The sequence below is a fragment of the Mixophyes fleayi genome, chromosome 5, assembly GCF_038048845.1.
Source record: "Mixophyes fleayi isolate aMixFle1 chromosome 5, aMixFle1.hap1, whole genome shotgun sequence".
Classification (NCBI taxonomy): Eukaryota; Metazoa; Chordata; class Amphibia; order Anura; family Limnodynastidae; genus Mixophyes; species Mixophyes fleayi.
In genome coordinates this window covers 166,009,443-166,025,340 of record NC_134406.1, presented here as the reverse complement: position 1 = coordinate 166,025,340, position 15,898 = coordinate 166,009,443, and the positions used below count along the sequence as shown (strand labels likewise).

The 15,898-nt window shown below is 43.2% G+C and overlaps 1 protein-coding gene across 2 annotated transcripts in view; it reads left to right on the top strand.

The window, feature by feature from the left end:
• INO80C (INO80 complex subunit C) overlaps positions 1–13,329 on the top strand; it is a 37,477-nt gene extending 24,148 nt beyond the window's left edge. Inside the window, exon 4 of one of the 2 annotated variants that reach the window (XM_075211313.1) lies at positions 12,289–13,329. In XM_075211313.1, coding sequence (XP_075067414.1) covers positions 12,289–12,420 — 132 coding nt within the window. In that variant the 3' untranslated portion in view covers positions 12,421–13,329. The remainder of the gene's footprint in view (positions 1–12,288) is intronic. The other variant, XM_075211314.1, reaches the window with a different exon arrangement.
• The last annotated feature ends 2,569 nt before the right edge of the window (positions 13,330–15,898 follow it).

Sequence of the window (15,898 nt, the reverse complement as noted above, 5' to 3'; positions counted from 1 at the left end):
ATGTATTGGCATCTCCTGAGCTTCCTTCTACCTTGGATACTATCATATCCCTGTGTAACAGAGTAGACCTGCGTTTCCGGGAGAGATCAGCAGAAAAGGATGTGTCCCGGCATCTGACTCATAGACCAGTACCCCATTCTGTGTTGCACCCTTCTATGGTTGATGAGCCTTTGCAAATTGGGAGATCTCGTTTAACCCCTGAGGAACGTGACAGGAGACACCAAGGCAAACTGTGTATTTATTGTGGCGAGACGGGCCACTTCTTAAATTCTTGTTCTAAGAGGCCGGGAAACGCCAAACCCTGATCTGCTCCGGGGAGGTCAGATTGGGGCTCAGTAAAACCTCCTCTTCTACAGCTTGCACTATTCCTGTGGCTTTACAATATGGCTCCTCAGTTCATCATTCTCAAGCTCTAATAGACTCTGGTGCCGCTGGAAATTTTATTTCACAGGATTTAATTACTCAGTGGTCTATTCCTATGATTCCTCTAGAATCTTCAGTCTGCATTACAGCCATTGATGGTTCTCCGCTTCCTCGGAGTGTGATTCATACCCAGACTAAACCTCTTACTCTTAGTATTGAAGCATTACATTCTGAACGTATTTCTTTCCTAGTGTTACCTTGTACTACTTCTCCAATTATTCTAGGCCTTCCATAGCTTCAGTTCCACTCTCCACAACTAGATTGGAATACTTTGGAGGTCTTAGCGTGGGGCTCCCGTTGTCATTCTGAGGGGCATATTCAATTTTCGGCGGAAACGGCGAAAATCTCATGGTCCGCGCATTATTATCGTTATTACAGTAATAATGCGCGGAAAAACCGTTAATATGGTAATTTTCTCACTGGATTTCAGCTCGCAGCTTCCTGAGCCGGGAGCTGAAATACAGCTAACTTTTACCGTAATATCGGTAATAGTTTTTACACATCGCGGGAACGGAAGAGTTGAATATGCCCCTGAATGTCTAAAGAAAGGGAGGCCGCTTCATTCTTCTGATATTGTTGCGCTATCCAAATCAACTTTGCCTCCTCAATACCAAACCTTTGCAGATGTTTTTGAAAAAAATGTGTGCTGAGATTCTACCACCTCATCGTCCAAGGGATTGCCCCATAGAGTTAATTCCAGAAAAGATAACACACAGAGGCCGAGTGTACCCTCTCTCTCAACCTGAGACTGAAGCCATGTCTACCTATGTTAAAGAGAACCTTCATAGAGGTTTTATTAGACCTTCCGTTTCTCCTGCTGGAGCAGGCTTCTTTTTTGTGAAAAAGAAAGACTGTTCTCTACGTCTCTGCATTGACTATCGCAGGCTTAATCTAGTGACCATCAAGAACCGCTACCCTATTCCGCTCATTACGGAGTTATTTGATCGGATCAAAGGAGCTAAAATCTTCACCAAATTGGATCTCATGGGAGCATATAACCTTATTCGGATTCGATCTGGAGATGAGTGAAAGACAATCATCAACACCCGTGATGGTCATTATGAGTATTTGGTAATACCCTTTGGCCTCAGTAATGCCCCAGCAGTATTTCAAAGTTTTACAAATGATATTTTTCGTGACCTTCTCTATTCCTATGTTGTTTATCCGGATGATATTCTTATTTTTTCTAAAACCCTAGATACTCATAGGGAACACGTTTCTGAAGTACTTACCAGGCTTTGCAGGAACCATCTGTACTGTAAATTAGAAAAATGTTCTTTTGAAGCTACTTCTATGCCTTTCTTAGGTTTCATTGTTTCCGGATCAGGTCTCCAAATGGATCCGGAGAAGGTTCAAGCCATTTTAAATTGGCCGCTTCCATCTACCCTCAAGGCTATCCAACGTTTTTTTGGGTTTCGCTAATTACTATCGACAATTTATCTCAGGCTATTCCAGTATTGTGGCTCCTATTACTGCCCAAAAAGGGTGCTAATTCAAAAAACTGGCCAGATGAGGCCTTGGTAGCCTTATTCGTTTATTAATAATGCCTTCTCGTCTGCACCTATTCTCCAACAACCAGATCTTTCAAGACCAATCTTTTTGGAAGTGGATGCTTCTGCCGTTGGTGTCGGAGCAGTTCTCTCTCAACAGTCATCATCTAACCGATTATTGCCATGTGCTTTCTTTTCCCGGAAGTTCTTACCTGCAGAGCAAAATGACACAATTGGAGACAAGGAATTACTGGCAATGAAGTTAGCGTTATCTGAATTGCGTTATCTCTGGGAAGGAGCGCAACATGTAGTGACGATTTTTACAGATCATAAGAATCTGTTGTACTTACAAACTGCACAAAGTCTTAATCCTCGACAAGCTCGGTGGTCACTCTCTTTTTTTTTTTTTTTTTCTGCCGTTTTAATCTTCATGTTACCTTAAAACCAGGTCATTTGAATAAAAGAGCAGATGCACTCTCTCGAACCTTTGATGGTAATTTTGACCCGGATACATCTTCGGCTCATCTCATCCTGGATCCTAAATGTCTTTTGGCTACCACTACTTCTCATTCTCCCCCTCAGGGGAAGTCCTTTGTTCCCAAGACACTGCGAGAGAAATTATTACGTTGGCATCATGCCTCTAAATTCTCTGGTCATGCAGGATCCCTTAAGACCTATGAATTAATTTCACATTCTTATTGGTGGCCTTCTCTTCGTACAGATGTTAAAGATTTCGTTGCCTCCTGTAATGTTTGTGCTCAGCACAAGTCTCGCCTGGCTCCCATGGGTCCGCTGTTGCATCTCTCCATGCCATCTAAACCCTGGACGCATATCAGCATGGACTTCATAACTGACCTTCCTACTAGCAAGAATCATAATACCATCTGAGTCGTGGTAGACCGTTTTTCTAAAATGGCTCATTTCATACCGCTTGTGGGACTGCCTTCTTCATCCATCTTGGCACAACATTTCATTCAAGAAATATTTTGCCTTCATTCATGTCCACAAGAAATTGTTTCCGATAGAGGAGTACAATTTACCTCTAAATTCTGGCGGGCATTGTGCAAGGCCTTGGGAGTTCAACTCAATTTTTCATCAGCCTACCATCCGCAATCTAACGGCCAAACGGAGAGGGTGAACCAAGACCTGGAGACTTTTATTCGTATGTTTTTCTCTGCTAACTAAGATAATTGGATGGATCTTCTGCCATGGGCGGAATTTGCTCACAACAATTTACTTCATGAATCCACTTCCTCTACTCCATTCTTCGTTGTCTACAGTTTACATCCACTCCTTCCCAGGTTCTCAGCCCTCCCACTCACCCATGTTCCTGCTGCAATAGAACTTTTACGAAACTTTTCATCTACCTGGGCCCAGGTTACATCTCAGCTCAGGAAAACTTCCGTCCGTTATAAAGCAGCAGCAGATGGGAAACGTCGGGCAGTACCTGCTCTCAGAGTGGGCGATAAAGTGTGGCTATCTACCAGAAACATTTGTCTCAAAGTTCCTTCAATGAAGTTCGCTCCTCGATTTATTGGTCCATACAAAATACTAAAAGTCATCAACCCAGTCTCCTTCAAATTGAAGCTTCCATCTTCACTTCGCATTTCGAATTCCTTCCATATATCCCTTCTATTTGAGCGTTTGGAACCATTTGAATCAATAATGGATTTGTTCTGGTTGCAACCTGCAGTCCCCTCAATTTCCTTGCCAACAAACGCTGTATTGCCTGCCACATAGAACTTTTGACAAAGCTTAGATATAAGCAAGGGTTCGAGTTATAAGTAGTTTTTGCAGTTCGGACCTCACTTGGGAGTTATCTGACTTAAGGGATTTAGTAGGGTTTTGTTTATTCTGGGATTCCAAGAGGGTAAGTCTGGATTCTAACTCTTGCTGGTGGTGAAGATTTGTCTTTCGTAGCCTAGAGGCAACCTGGGTGGCCGCTCCCCATAGTACCGCTTTAAGGGCACACTAGTAGGTGAAGCTGGAGGTCTCAGCAGGGTTGTTGGTTTGGTTAAAAAAAGGTGCTTCTTTAATTGATAATTTAACCTCCAGGGAAGAAAGTAAATAGGCAGGTAAACGCCATGGGCGTGGAGGAGGGAATGGGCGCACTGGCTTCCAGGTCCAAACAACCGGTGCATGGTCAAACAATGTCATGGGAAGGTTCTGGACTCTGAGTGTATTCTGCAGTACCCACTTATCAGAGAGAATGAGATCTATCCTAGAATGTGTTATGCATAGAGCAGAAATACATATAATCTCTCTCATTTGGGCCAGCCACTCTTCACACAATATAAAGGCCATGATTTGCTAGGAATCTCCCAAAAGCCAATGAGGAACTCAAGGGAGTAGGGGTAGAGGAGGGGCGTTGAGCGGTCGATCTGTCCAACTTCGTATCCACAACCATATTAAAGTCCCCCATAACAATTCAACTACCCTTTTTATGTTTGTTTATTGATGCTAATGTAGATTTTAGAAATGGGATCTGCCTAGTGTTGGGGTCATATAAAGAGACCTGTGTGACCCACTTTCCCTCTAGCTGGCCTATAATTATTAAGAACCTACCATTTGTCACTCACCGGACTGTGAGTGCTACTTCTCGTGTGTTTAGGAACCGTGGTCGTCCACCATCCTGAGGGTCTGCGCATGTGCAGCCCTTTCAAACCTTCAGTACATGTTCCTTTTAGTTAATTGGCTGATCAGGACACTCCCTATTTAAAGCACCTGAGGTCAATACCTCGTTGCCTGATCTTGGAGTCTCATTCCCCATGAGCCTCTGAAGGTGTTCCTGTGTTTCCTCGTGTGTTCAGCTCCTGCTGATTCCTGTTGTTCGTTTGTGGTTTCCAGACCACTTCAACTCTCCTGTGTTTCATCGTGACTGCACCAGCTGATTCCTATCCGCTGCCTCCGTGTATCTACAGTATCCTGCTCACCTCAACTCTCCCCAGTTTCATCGTGACTGCACCAGCTGATTCCTATCCGCTGCCTCCGTGTATCTACAGTATCCTGCTCACCTCAACTCTCCCGTGTTTCATCGTGACTGCTCCAGCTGATTCCTATCCGCTGCATCCGTGTATCTGCAGTACCCTGCTCATCGCAACCCTCCAGTACTCCTCGTGTCTGCAGCCAGCTGATCCGCTCTCCGTGCTTCTACAGTGTCTCCGCTTGTGTCAACTCGCCTGTCTGCATTGGATCAACGCTCCGCTGCTTTCATCTCGTCTAGACCATCTCTACTCTTCTGTGGTGTCCAGTTCTATATACTACTGCTTCCTGAGTATTGTTTCCATCCCTGCTGGTCTACCTACCTGTGCGCTGCATCTACTTGATTACCGCTTCCACCCTCCTGGGACTTCGTATCCTGCCGGCCTCCAGCCGTTCAGGTATCCCTGCACTTCTGTCTGACAGCCTGCTCTCCTGAACCACGGTATGCATACTTCTCATTGACTGTGCTGGTGTATTGCACATCTAGCTGGACTGAGTTGTTCTCCTCTGGAGTTTCCTATCCGCTGAGACTATTGCCATCATTTGACTGTGTTACCTTTTAGCCTGGATAGTTCTTGTGACTTTGTATTATTGTGCAGTGCTGTTCAGTCATTACTATTTTGTGCATATCATCGTGGGATCAAGTTCAGTGTGCCCGTGTATACTTTGCATTGCATTTATCTCCCCGTGCTAATCCTCACATATATATTTCAGTGGTACAACTTGCTAGAGGCAGACCACTGTTCCCTGTTTCCTGAGTCACCTGTTTCCAGTATCCTTTCACATAGCAGTGGTACAACTTGCTAACGCAGACCACTGACTTCCCGGATACCTTCACCTGGATTCCATTCCCTCACCTAGACAGCGGTACCACTTGCTATACGCAGACCACTGACTCTCATCACCTCCTCGTTACTTCTGGACTTTCCTCCTCACTATAGCAGTGGTACAACTTGCTATCCGCAGACCACTGACTACCCTCACGTTTCCTTGTCCATCCAGTTCCTCGTGTACAATTATCTATATATTACCAGTGCTGCTAGTCATAGACTTTCCACGAGCATTCTCTTACCATCTGCTGTCTCCTGTTCCGTGATCACCCCGCTACCAGAGTACCATATTACCACCTATACTGCTCTGGTAAGTCCATCATCTGGTGATACCTGGGTAAAGACTCCTAGTGCCCGTGACACCATTCTTATCTTCAACTTTCAAGGTAAGAGTAAAGAGGCACTGGGAACTGATTAACAGAGCAACACCGCTACGTCTGTGCGGTTTATTAGCTGTATAACAGGTGGGATAGTGATGATTCTTTAGTATCCGAGGGGCCTGAGCAGCAAAATGTGTCTCCTGAAAGGCGAGAATATCGGCCTTGGATTTGTGAAAGGAGGTTATAGCCTGCTATAGTCTGCTTTTATTTAGGGAATTTAGACCTCTAGCATTGAAAAATTAACCATATTCTAAGGGTGAGGACATGTAATAAAACAGATATGGTAGTATATATTAAGAGCTGATAAACAGGATAGTACCCAGGCGATAAGATATGAAAGACTGACGGGGACTGATGTGTTCCTTAGAAAGGGAAGAAGGAGAAAGCGGATTGAAACTAACCCCCTGGGGAGCGGGGAAATAAAATAACCCTGTATAGGGCTTTTGCCAAGGGGCTGGAGAACCGGCAAAACACGAATCGTGGGCACATGGTTTGCCGCCACCAGCACACTAGTAAATATTTAGTCAACAAAAGGTAAGAACAGTGAATCTACAAAAATTATTTGGCAGTACTAGCATCAATAAGGACTCAAATCTACCTAGAAGAACCCATCTAGCTCTAACCTGCCAAGTGTCTAAGCAGTAGCTCAATTTCGCATATTCCAGTGACGAGAGTACCCCACCTTCATCCGAGAATGACGGTCCTCTAGAAGGGCAATATCGACCCTGCAGTTGCCACCCATAAAGAGTACATGGACTTTGAGGAGCGAAGAAAAACAAAAAAAACACACCAACATAAATTATGCAAAAACACAAATATTGATAAACAAAGTGGATTTTGACTGTCAAGCACCTGAAAAGACAACGGCAACATAAAATAGCACTAAAATTTTAAGGCAGAAGCATAATTGCGAAACTCCTAAAGCAGAAGAGCGAGAGAGACAAGGCATTCAAGACATGGATGTGCAATAACTTGTACAATTTGGTTTGGGGTCTGACTGAGACAATAGATTCCAGGTCTCCAGAAGCTTGGTACCCTCTTTCACTGTATATATAACATGCACAGTGTTGTTTCAATGAACCAAAGGTTTTAGCGGGAAGCCGCACTGGTATGGAATGTCTTTGTCCCTTAGAATCCTCATAACCGGTTGTAAAGATTGGCGTTTCGCCACCTTAGTTGGGGAGAAGTCAGGTCTTGAAGAATAGCGGTGTCCTCATTTTCCCATGCTGCTCGCAGAATGTGCTCCTTCACATGAAAAAAATGTAGTCGCAAGAGAGTTTCTCTGGGTTGGGTGTCGGGAGTAACCCGAGATCTGGGCAATCTATGGATGTGGTCGATGAGTAAGTGATGTTCAAATGTCGCTGGAAAGAGCTTGCAAAACAGGTCTGTAGTAAAAGGAAGGAGGTCAGCTTTGGAGACGTGGTCCGGTATTCCTCTAATCTTTGCATTGTTCCTGCGGGACCTATCCTCCAAATCTGCCAATTTGTCTTTTTAAGATGCCCACTTCAGACTCCAATTGCTCATGAGAGGTAATTAGCTCGTTGTGGAATGCCACCATCTCTTCCATTTTGTTCTCAAAATGGTCAGTCCTACCTCCCAATTTTGCCACCTCGGTTTGAATGAGATTGAGCGCATGTCAGAGAGCAGGTCTGCTTTCAAAGTTGACAGCAAATGTTCTATAGATTTAAAGGTGATCGGAGCATCCAGATCTATCTGAGGCAAAGTGTCCGCAGGAGATGCAGGATCTGAGTGTTATGCACCAGCCTGGGAATGTGTCGCTCCAGGATAATTGTCACCTCTAGAAGAGGAGGATGCTGAGGCCAGTTTTTTAGGTTTGAAGTGGGGAAGCTGCGAAGCCGGTTTCAATTTGTTTATTCTTTTTAGGACCCATAGTTCTTCCTGTAGGTCCAATAAAACTATCGTCTTCAAAAGTTGCCTAGGTCAATATAGGTTCCTGAATATCTTGAGAAAATTAGCAGTATGAAACAGTTGATGCTATTACAGAGGCGGCTACAAGATGACAGTGATGGCGCTCTATAGAAGGTTTATATGAACAGCAAAAGTGGAATAGTAATAGCTGGAGACTGTGTTCATGTACACTGGTGTAAGCTGGGCTGGAGAGAGGGCAGAAAATGTTTGTGCATCCAGCTCCCGAAACAAAGTAACCTATGGTACTTTAAACTGAGGGTTTACTCTAAGACAACAGTCCCACTAGAGGCAAAACAGAGTGGTTCCTAACAGGGTAGGCTGGCTCAAGCAGGTAGGTATGGTACAGAACGAAGGAGAAGGGTGGTCCCAGGGCACTGACCTGAAGATAGAAGTTCCAGTATAACAATCTCGGACAGAGGGTGAGAGCAGAGCAGAGTTCTGTCGCTTTCTGGAAGTTGACTCCGGTGCAGCAATGCTTTCCCCCTCACTCATCTGTTCGGATCTATGGGAGCCACCTGGGTATATACCTTATTTCCCCATGTATAAGGCACTCCCATGTATAAGACGCACCTTAATTTTGGCCCCAAAATTCGAAAAAATATATATTTACTGTCAAAAAGTGTGCGGAGATTGCAGGGGTTTGCTGCCGGTGGCTGCACACTGTGTGTTTGAAACACAATCAGAGCAGCTGGCCAGCACACTCTCACTGCCTGTCTCTGCCGAACGGACCTGCATATTGTGCAGCCGCCGGCAGCAAGCCCCTGAAATCGCCCCCCCCCCCCCCGTTTCCACTGTAATGCTGCCCTCTCCTCCTGGATCCGCTGCTACCACTGTATAAGATGCACCCAGTTTTTAGACCCAAAATTTTTTGAAAAAAGGTGCGTCTTATACATGGGGAAATACGGTAACTCTTCCGTGAAGTGCAGTAATATGCTGGTGTGTTCACTAGAAGCAGGGCAGTGATGGCAGCTCTGGGAATTCCGGTGCTACCAATCCACAGGATCTTCGGCCAGATAGACAAGGAAGCTGTCCGGGAGGGCAAAGGACCCAGGAGGTAAGTGTATATCCCACAAATGTATTGGCGAGGTCCCCTGACATCAAGGGAGCAGTCTTGTTTCACTGGCCATCCGTGGCCGCAGGTCTTAAGGTGAGGAGACCAAGTTAACAAATGCCGAGGGCCAAACACTTCAATTGTGGGCTCCAATCAGAAGGCAGTCAGGCAGAAAAATCACAGCTACCGGTGTACTTCAGGGCCATTCCAAGCGTTACAACACAGGTCTCACGATTGTAGATGGGAGCTGGAAGAATTTGAACCCCCAGATATGTGGAGATTGATGTACTCCACAAATTGTTGTAAGCAGAGGCCAATTAGCTTGCAGAGAAACGGCGATTACAATAGATGTTTGTAGCAAGTGAAGAATCTGCAAAATCTCTGTCTTGCCAGTATGGATGTCAGGCCACGCTCCTACTTTACTGATTGTTTGACATTTTATTTTCTTATTCTTGTTGTTGTGCAATTTTTTTTACTGTCTTCTCTCTCTCAGAAACCACCTCCGCAATCTAGAAGTATGCCTAGATGTCCAAAAAGGTGGAAACTTCCAGCCTCCTACTTTAGTACCACTCCTTTCAATGAAAGAAGCATTTCTGTTCAACTCCTAATATAAGTTCTGCTCGATTTAGCCTTATTTATGGCTATTGTAATCATGATTGTTGGGGCAAGAAAACTGTATTTATTAAAAGTGCTAATTTTGCATGTAAAGTATTTATTATATTGCCCGGAGTGCGACTGGATATGTGCTTGTCTTGTGAAGTGCAACATGGATGCGCCAGGGTTCCATTAACAGTATAGGATAAGACCCAATCTCCACCAGCTGTGAGCCCATTAATCTTGGTTCGTAATCTAAAATCTTATTTATGCATTTCTCCGTAAAACAATGTGCACTGGTGTACTACACTAGAAACGCCCCCATCTCCCTTCTTCGTCCTCGTACACTATAAGCCTATGTGCCGCAGTGGAAATCTAGGTGTACTGTGAGTCCAAACCTGTATTGTGCAGTGGAATCACCATTTTGCGCTTCAGAAATTAACTTAAATATAATAGATCTTTTCCAGCTGCATTATAAATGTCTGTCCTCATCTAATCCTTTCAGCTATGACTTCATATTTATGTAAGCCAGAAACAAGATGGCAGAAAAATAGACACTTTAGTTTGTGAAAAGAAGGATATACACAAAAACAGCATATCAACATGAAGCTAAAAACATTAATACAGTTTAATGTTCCTCTTCCCATACATAACAGTAGCTGTTCATTGTAGTTTCCTTTGCAATTATTGGTAGCGTTCCTGATTATCATTCCCTTATATGCTATTACTTTTTTCCCTCACATAATAATAAGCAAACCAAATATTTGCAGTAGTTCCACAGGAATCAGAGCTTCTTTTCTTATAGTTTTCATTCCTTCATGATTTTTATTATTTACAGTTCTTTAGCTTGAGGTGTGGCTTTTTATACCATTTTTGTCTCTTACCGTTTTGAGTCTGTTCTATTCTTCTAGGGCTCCAGGTTTGTAAAGAATATGTAAAATTAAATAACATATATTGAGCGCTCAAAACCCAAAAGTAAATATATGCTATCAAGCAACTAAAAAAATAAATCAAAATTTCCGTTCCTTGTTGCATACCCAATCAAGGGTGCCACTCCTTGCAAAAAAGAAACCAAATAAATACAAAACCAGGTGCTGGACAAATCCTGCAGTAAGTGGTAAGTGAAGGCCAGGGTGGGTGGTCTATAGCCCCAGGTTAGTATGGATTAATGCAGGCTCATAATAGGCTGCTCCGCTGTGGGCTTTTTCATAAGCAGGCTGCACACAGTCTCCTCCCAGTGGGCACTAGATCAGCAGCTGGTTAAAGGATGTATGGGAACCAGATCAGTGATCACTTAGTGGAACCAGAGTTGAGCTGGGGTAATGGGTAGGAGTGCACAAACACAGTATGCGTGCGCCAGGCGGGAGGCAGAAGGCTGTCTCTGAATTACTGCTGGTTGAGGGCTAGATGGTCCCCGCAGCACAATTCCTCCTCCGTGGTTTAAATTGAATCCCAGCAGACCCAGCAGTGGATCCACCCTCATGACTTTTGATATATGATCAACATCAGAATATTATGTAGTCCTGTGGTTTGAATTCATTTGGAGACTGTGTATCCTGTTTGTACTGTTCAGACATGTTAATGAGATGTATATATAATTTAATTGAAAACCTTATGTTGGAAATGCATACTTTTTCGAGAATTAACCAGTCTCTTCAGGTTTATTGCTCCGAGTATTTTAACGTCTAGATTTGCCATTTTGAAATTACATAAAAATGTAGGTATTCTTTTAAGTTTTAGGTAATATGCCCATAATTTTACTATGCTATCAAATGTTTTTAAAACTTCCCCATGAAGTTACATGGTATGGTTGTCTATTTAAATTAATGAAATAAAAAAGATTTTTTTTTTCTTAATAACTTGTAATTATGAATTTTGTGGACAGTAGTGCCTTTCTAATTTGTGTTTCCAGCACTGGTCTTTATAAATTAATAATTTAAATATGTGGAAGAGCTGATACCCTGAAACATTAATACAGAGGTTGGTCCTTCCCTAGTGTGATATAAAAAAAAATTTTTTTTTTTTAATCCACATTCCCTACCCACACACACACAAACTAGTGTCTGTGTGTGTTTGTGGGAGGGGGGGTAAGGTATGTTTTGAGGAATGTTTTTGGACAATATGTTTTTGTATTGTGGAAGGAAACCCACACAAACATGGGGAGAACATACAAACTCCACACAGAGAGACAGTTGTTGTCAGTGCTTATCTTTAACACTACGTATCTGTGTTCATCTAGCAAAATGAAAACATGAGGATTTTAAAGGATGGTTCATTAAAGTGGCTCGTAGTAATGTACTATTTCTGGCCTGCCCGTCGGTGGATGAATACATGCCCTGTGGTGTAAGGAAACCAGGAGTGTTATGAATGCATCCAACTTTCCTATTTTTTTTTAGTATACAAAACAAATTAATTTAGTGTTATTTGTTTACAGCATAATGCAAATCAGGAAAATTTCCTTTGAACGATTTACCAAATTATTTGATGCCCACAACCACTATTGTTGGACCATGTTTTCCTGCTTTAAGAGCTGAATTAGAAAATAGTTTATAGATGGAGTATTGTCTGTTTTGTTTGTCTTTTTACTATTTTTCATTTGTGTTTCCTAGGCCAATTATACTGACCCTCAAAGCAAGCTGCGATTCAGTACAATAGAGGAATTCAGTTACATCAGGATGCTTCCCACAGATGTTATCACTGGATATTTGGCTCTAAGAAAAGCAACCAGCATAGTATCATAGCAGTGTATTTAAACCTTCTAGCCCAAAGACCAAATTTTATTCGTAATATTGTCTGTAATTTATTATTTGTAAATAAAGCAAAATGTTCAAGCAAATGTACAATTTAGGTGTAGTTCAATTAATTAAATTGCTTTGTGAAACATGTTAAACATTTACCCATGTCTTTTTAACATTAAATTAAAATTTATATTTATGCAAGTATAGTAAAACACTTCCAACTCTAAAACTTGTCAAGTATGGAGTGTATCTTATTCATTATGACATTGCCTGAATTCAACCTTAACATAGATACACTTGTACAGATCTCTTCTGGTTTAAAATTTTGAAGAAGTGTATAATTTCTATTGTAATTGTGCCTGCACCGCAGCTCTGTTTATCCAGACTGAGCACAATATTGTAACGTATACTTTTATTGAAAATACACTACTTTCAGGTGTGTGTGTGTTAAAATAAATTTAATGTTTCCAATTGTCATACACACAATTTATTATGGTAGTATTGACTCATCTTTGTGTATGTCTATTGCCATAACATTTGCAGATTACAAATTATCCAACTAAAAGGAGCCACGTCATAATCCACTGAAAACACAGTAGTGTGTACACAGCCTTCCCAAGTAGAAATGAGTGAATTATTTAAAACTGTGTAGAGCAGTGGTTCCCAAACTGTGCGCCTAGGCTCCCTGGGGTGCCTCGGAGATCTCACAGGGGTGCCTCGGCCAGTGGTAAGCAAGGCGGGGGACTACTTGGTAATTATTTTGGCTTAGGGGTGCCTTGAAAACATGTTGAAGACCCTAAGGGTGGATGCCTTGAACTGAAAAAGTTTGGAATCCACGGGTGTAGAGGATTCTTTACTTAGTTTTACATTTCTACAGACCAAGTTGAAAAGCCCACTTTTTCAGGCTGATTTGTACGAAAAGACTATTGTTTCAGACTAAGTGGTTTGAAAGTCTGCTTTCTTAGGCCAAGCAGTTTGGAAAACTCACTGTGCTGGGCCAAGTTTTTAGTAGAAGTCCTGTTGAGCCTGAATTCTCTGTCTACGGGAGCGAGATAAATCCAGGAACTTGTGCAAAATTTCAGTTTGCCCTATTAGGAGATTTATATAAGTGAGGCATTGCAAAGCTTTTGTAGAGACCAAAACATCACCCCCCTCCCCCATTACAAGGCAAGATCTGTCCTAGCTGTGTGAGAGCTACAGTCTGTCTCCCCTTTCGAAGACAAGGCAGGTGGGCAGGAGGTGCCCTGGTTGAGATGCGTAGTCCTGGTGCCTCTGTAGTTGTAGGGCACACAAGACGACATAAGGTAAGTGATCAAAAGCAAGGACTTTCTGGTCTCCATGCTGCTATAAGAATCACCCGAGGGTGACTGCCAAGCCCCCAGATACTTTTTCTGCGTCCTGCATCATGGCAAATTTATTTTATCTGAATGCCTCAGACACCTCCATGGTTATGGTTTGAAACCGATATAGGACAGGGACTGAAAATATTTTTGAAGAGGGCATGAAACTGTTAATAGGTAAAGTGGCTACCACCTCGCATTACAGCCCCCCCAGGCAAGAGTAGTTACCTGACATCTGCCTCATAGGCCCACGTTGAACTGACTCGGGAAAGCACTCTCCTGACACTGCTGGCAACCAGGGTAGACTTTCCTCGGATAAAAATATGGTCGAAGTCAATGCTGGCCTGAGGTCATGGAATGTTAACACCCAGTGGGCCAATTTCGGTAAGCATAACACTGCTGGATGAACTGAAAGCAGGGTTAAGGTGCCAATAAGACCTCATAAAACATGTTGGTTAATATAGGACGCAGGATGGTGGGCACGGAGGTCGTAATCTCCCAAGGAGTGTGTAATAAATCTTTCGAATCAACTAGCCCTGAAAGTGGATGGATAGACAGGGGGACTCCTCAGGCCCTTCCCTTGGGTGAGGAGACCCCACCTCGTCTAGTGCCTCATTGTTAATTTAAAATATGTGCAGACCAGCGCAATCTATATTCATTAAAACAAAACAATTTAAAAGCCCAAGGTGAGTGTTGATATGCAATTTCTACCCCGTGCTCTGCATGTTAGCGAAGAAATTCAATGAAGCATGAGTAATTGACTGGATTAACTACGACTTGTAAGGTAGCCAAATGCTTTGTCATCAATTAAAGGTGTGCATGAATAGATAAACAAGATTCCCACTTTCCCTTAGTACTGTCTAGTGAAGCCAAATAACAGACATGCTGTTAGGGCCCATGACCACCTAGATGAGCTTTTAGAATAGTTTAGAGTAGAGATCTTCACCTTTAGCAGTCACCTTTCCCATAGAGCGTTATGTGCTCACAGGTACTCGGATGCCCCCAGGTCTCAGGCTCAGTGTAGTAAAAGCTCATCAGAGATGGCCGCAGCGCAGATGGAACTTGGGGCGCTAGCCCAGGCTGGAGCGGGTGGTCAGAGGTCCGTAGCGAAACAGCATAGTCCAGAATGCAAGCCAAAAGGTCAGGGTAACAGGCAAACAGGCAAGGAATACAGGAATCCAACTGCAGGTCAGCAACAGTGCAGGACTGGAACGCAAAATCCGGTAGGGAGGCTAAGCCCTCCCTGCCTTAAATACAGAAGAGATCCAATCAGGGCCCTTGCCCAGTAAGTACCTCCTGGGGCTGCTTATTAAATTACTGCCTGATTAATTAGCCCACAGGCTGTTCACTACTCTGCGCACGTGCCCGGCTGCTCAGTGTTGCCGAGATGCGGCGCCGCTTAGAAGGCGTCCCGACCGTTGCCATGGAGACGGTTGGGATGAGGTGAACCGGAAGTAACGCCCCGGCTTTTGTCATGACAGCCGGGATGCTGAAGGAGTAAGCAAGCCGCGAATTGCCGAGGCTCGTGACACATGGTAGAATGTGAGGTGAAAGAAGAACCTGCTAAGGTTTTCAATTCACAAGTCCAAGCTGCGTTGTCTAAAGAACTGGACCAACAGTTTCCTCCAAGCAATAAGGTATTTGTGAGGATGCACAAAAGGAAGTTCTTTTTGGAAACCAGGTAGAAAAGCCCATATCAGACACTGTTGACCACAGCTGACAAGTGCTACAGTTTTAATGCCTGAAAACTTCCTTTGGACACGCTGGTAAAAAGGGATAGAGTTTTGTGCAGTAGGCTGCACCTTTCACAGGGCACATAATTAAGTGCCTATCCTACCTCTACTAAAGTTGCCACAGTGTTTGGTGCCTAGAATTGTGTGAGGAGGATGCCTGCGAGTTATTTGTAGCCCGCTATATCTCATTCCTCATATTTGGAGTCGATATAACTGTCAGGGAATTTAGGTTATCTGGAGTACTAGAAAAGGTTAGCAATTACAAAAAAATGAGGGAAATTTCTGCTAGTAAAATTTTTATCTTGCAAAACAGGTTTTCATTAGACTGCCCAGTAAAGATTTAGGGCGTTATTAATTAACAAATACAAAAGGAACGCAATATATGTTTTTTAAAAACGGACGGAAAAA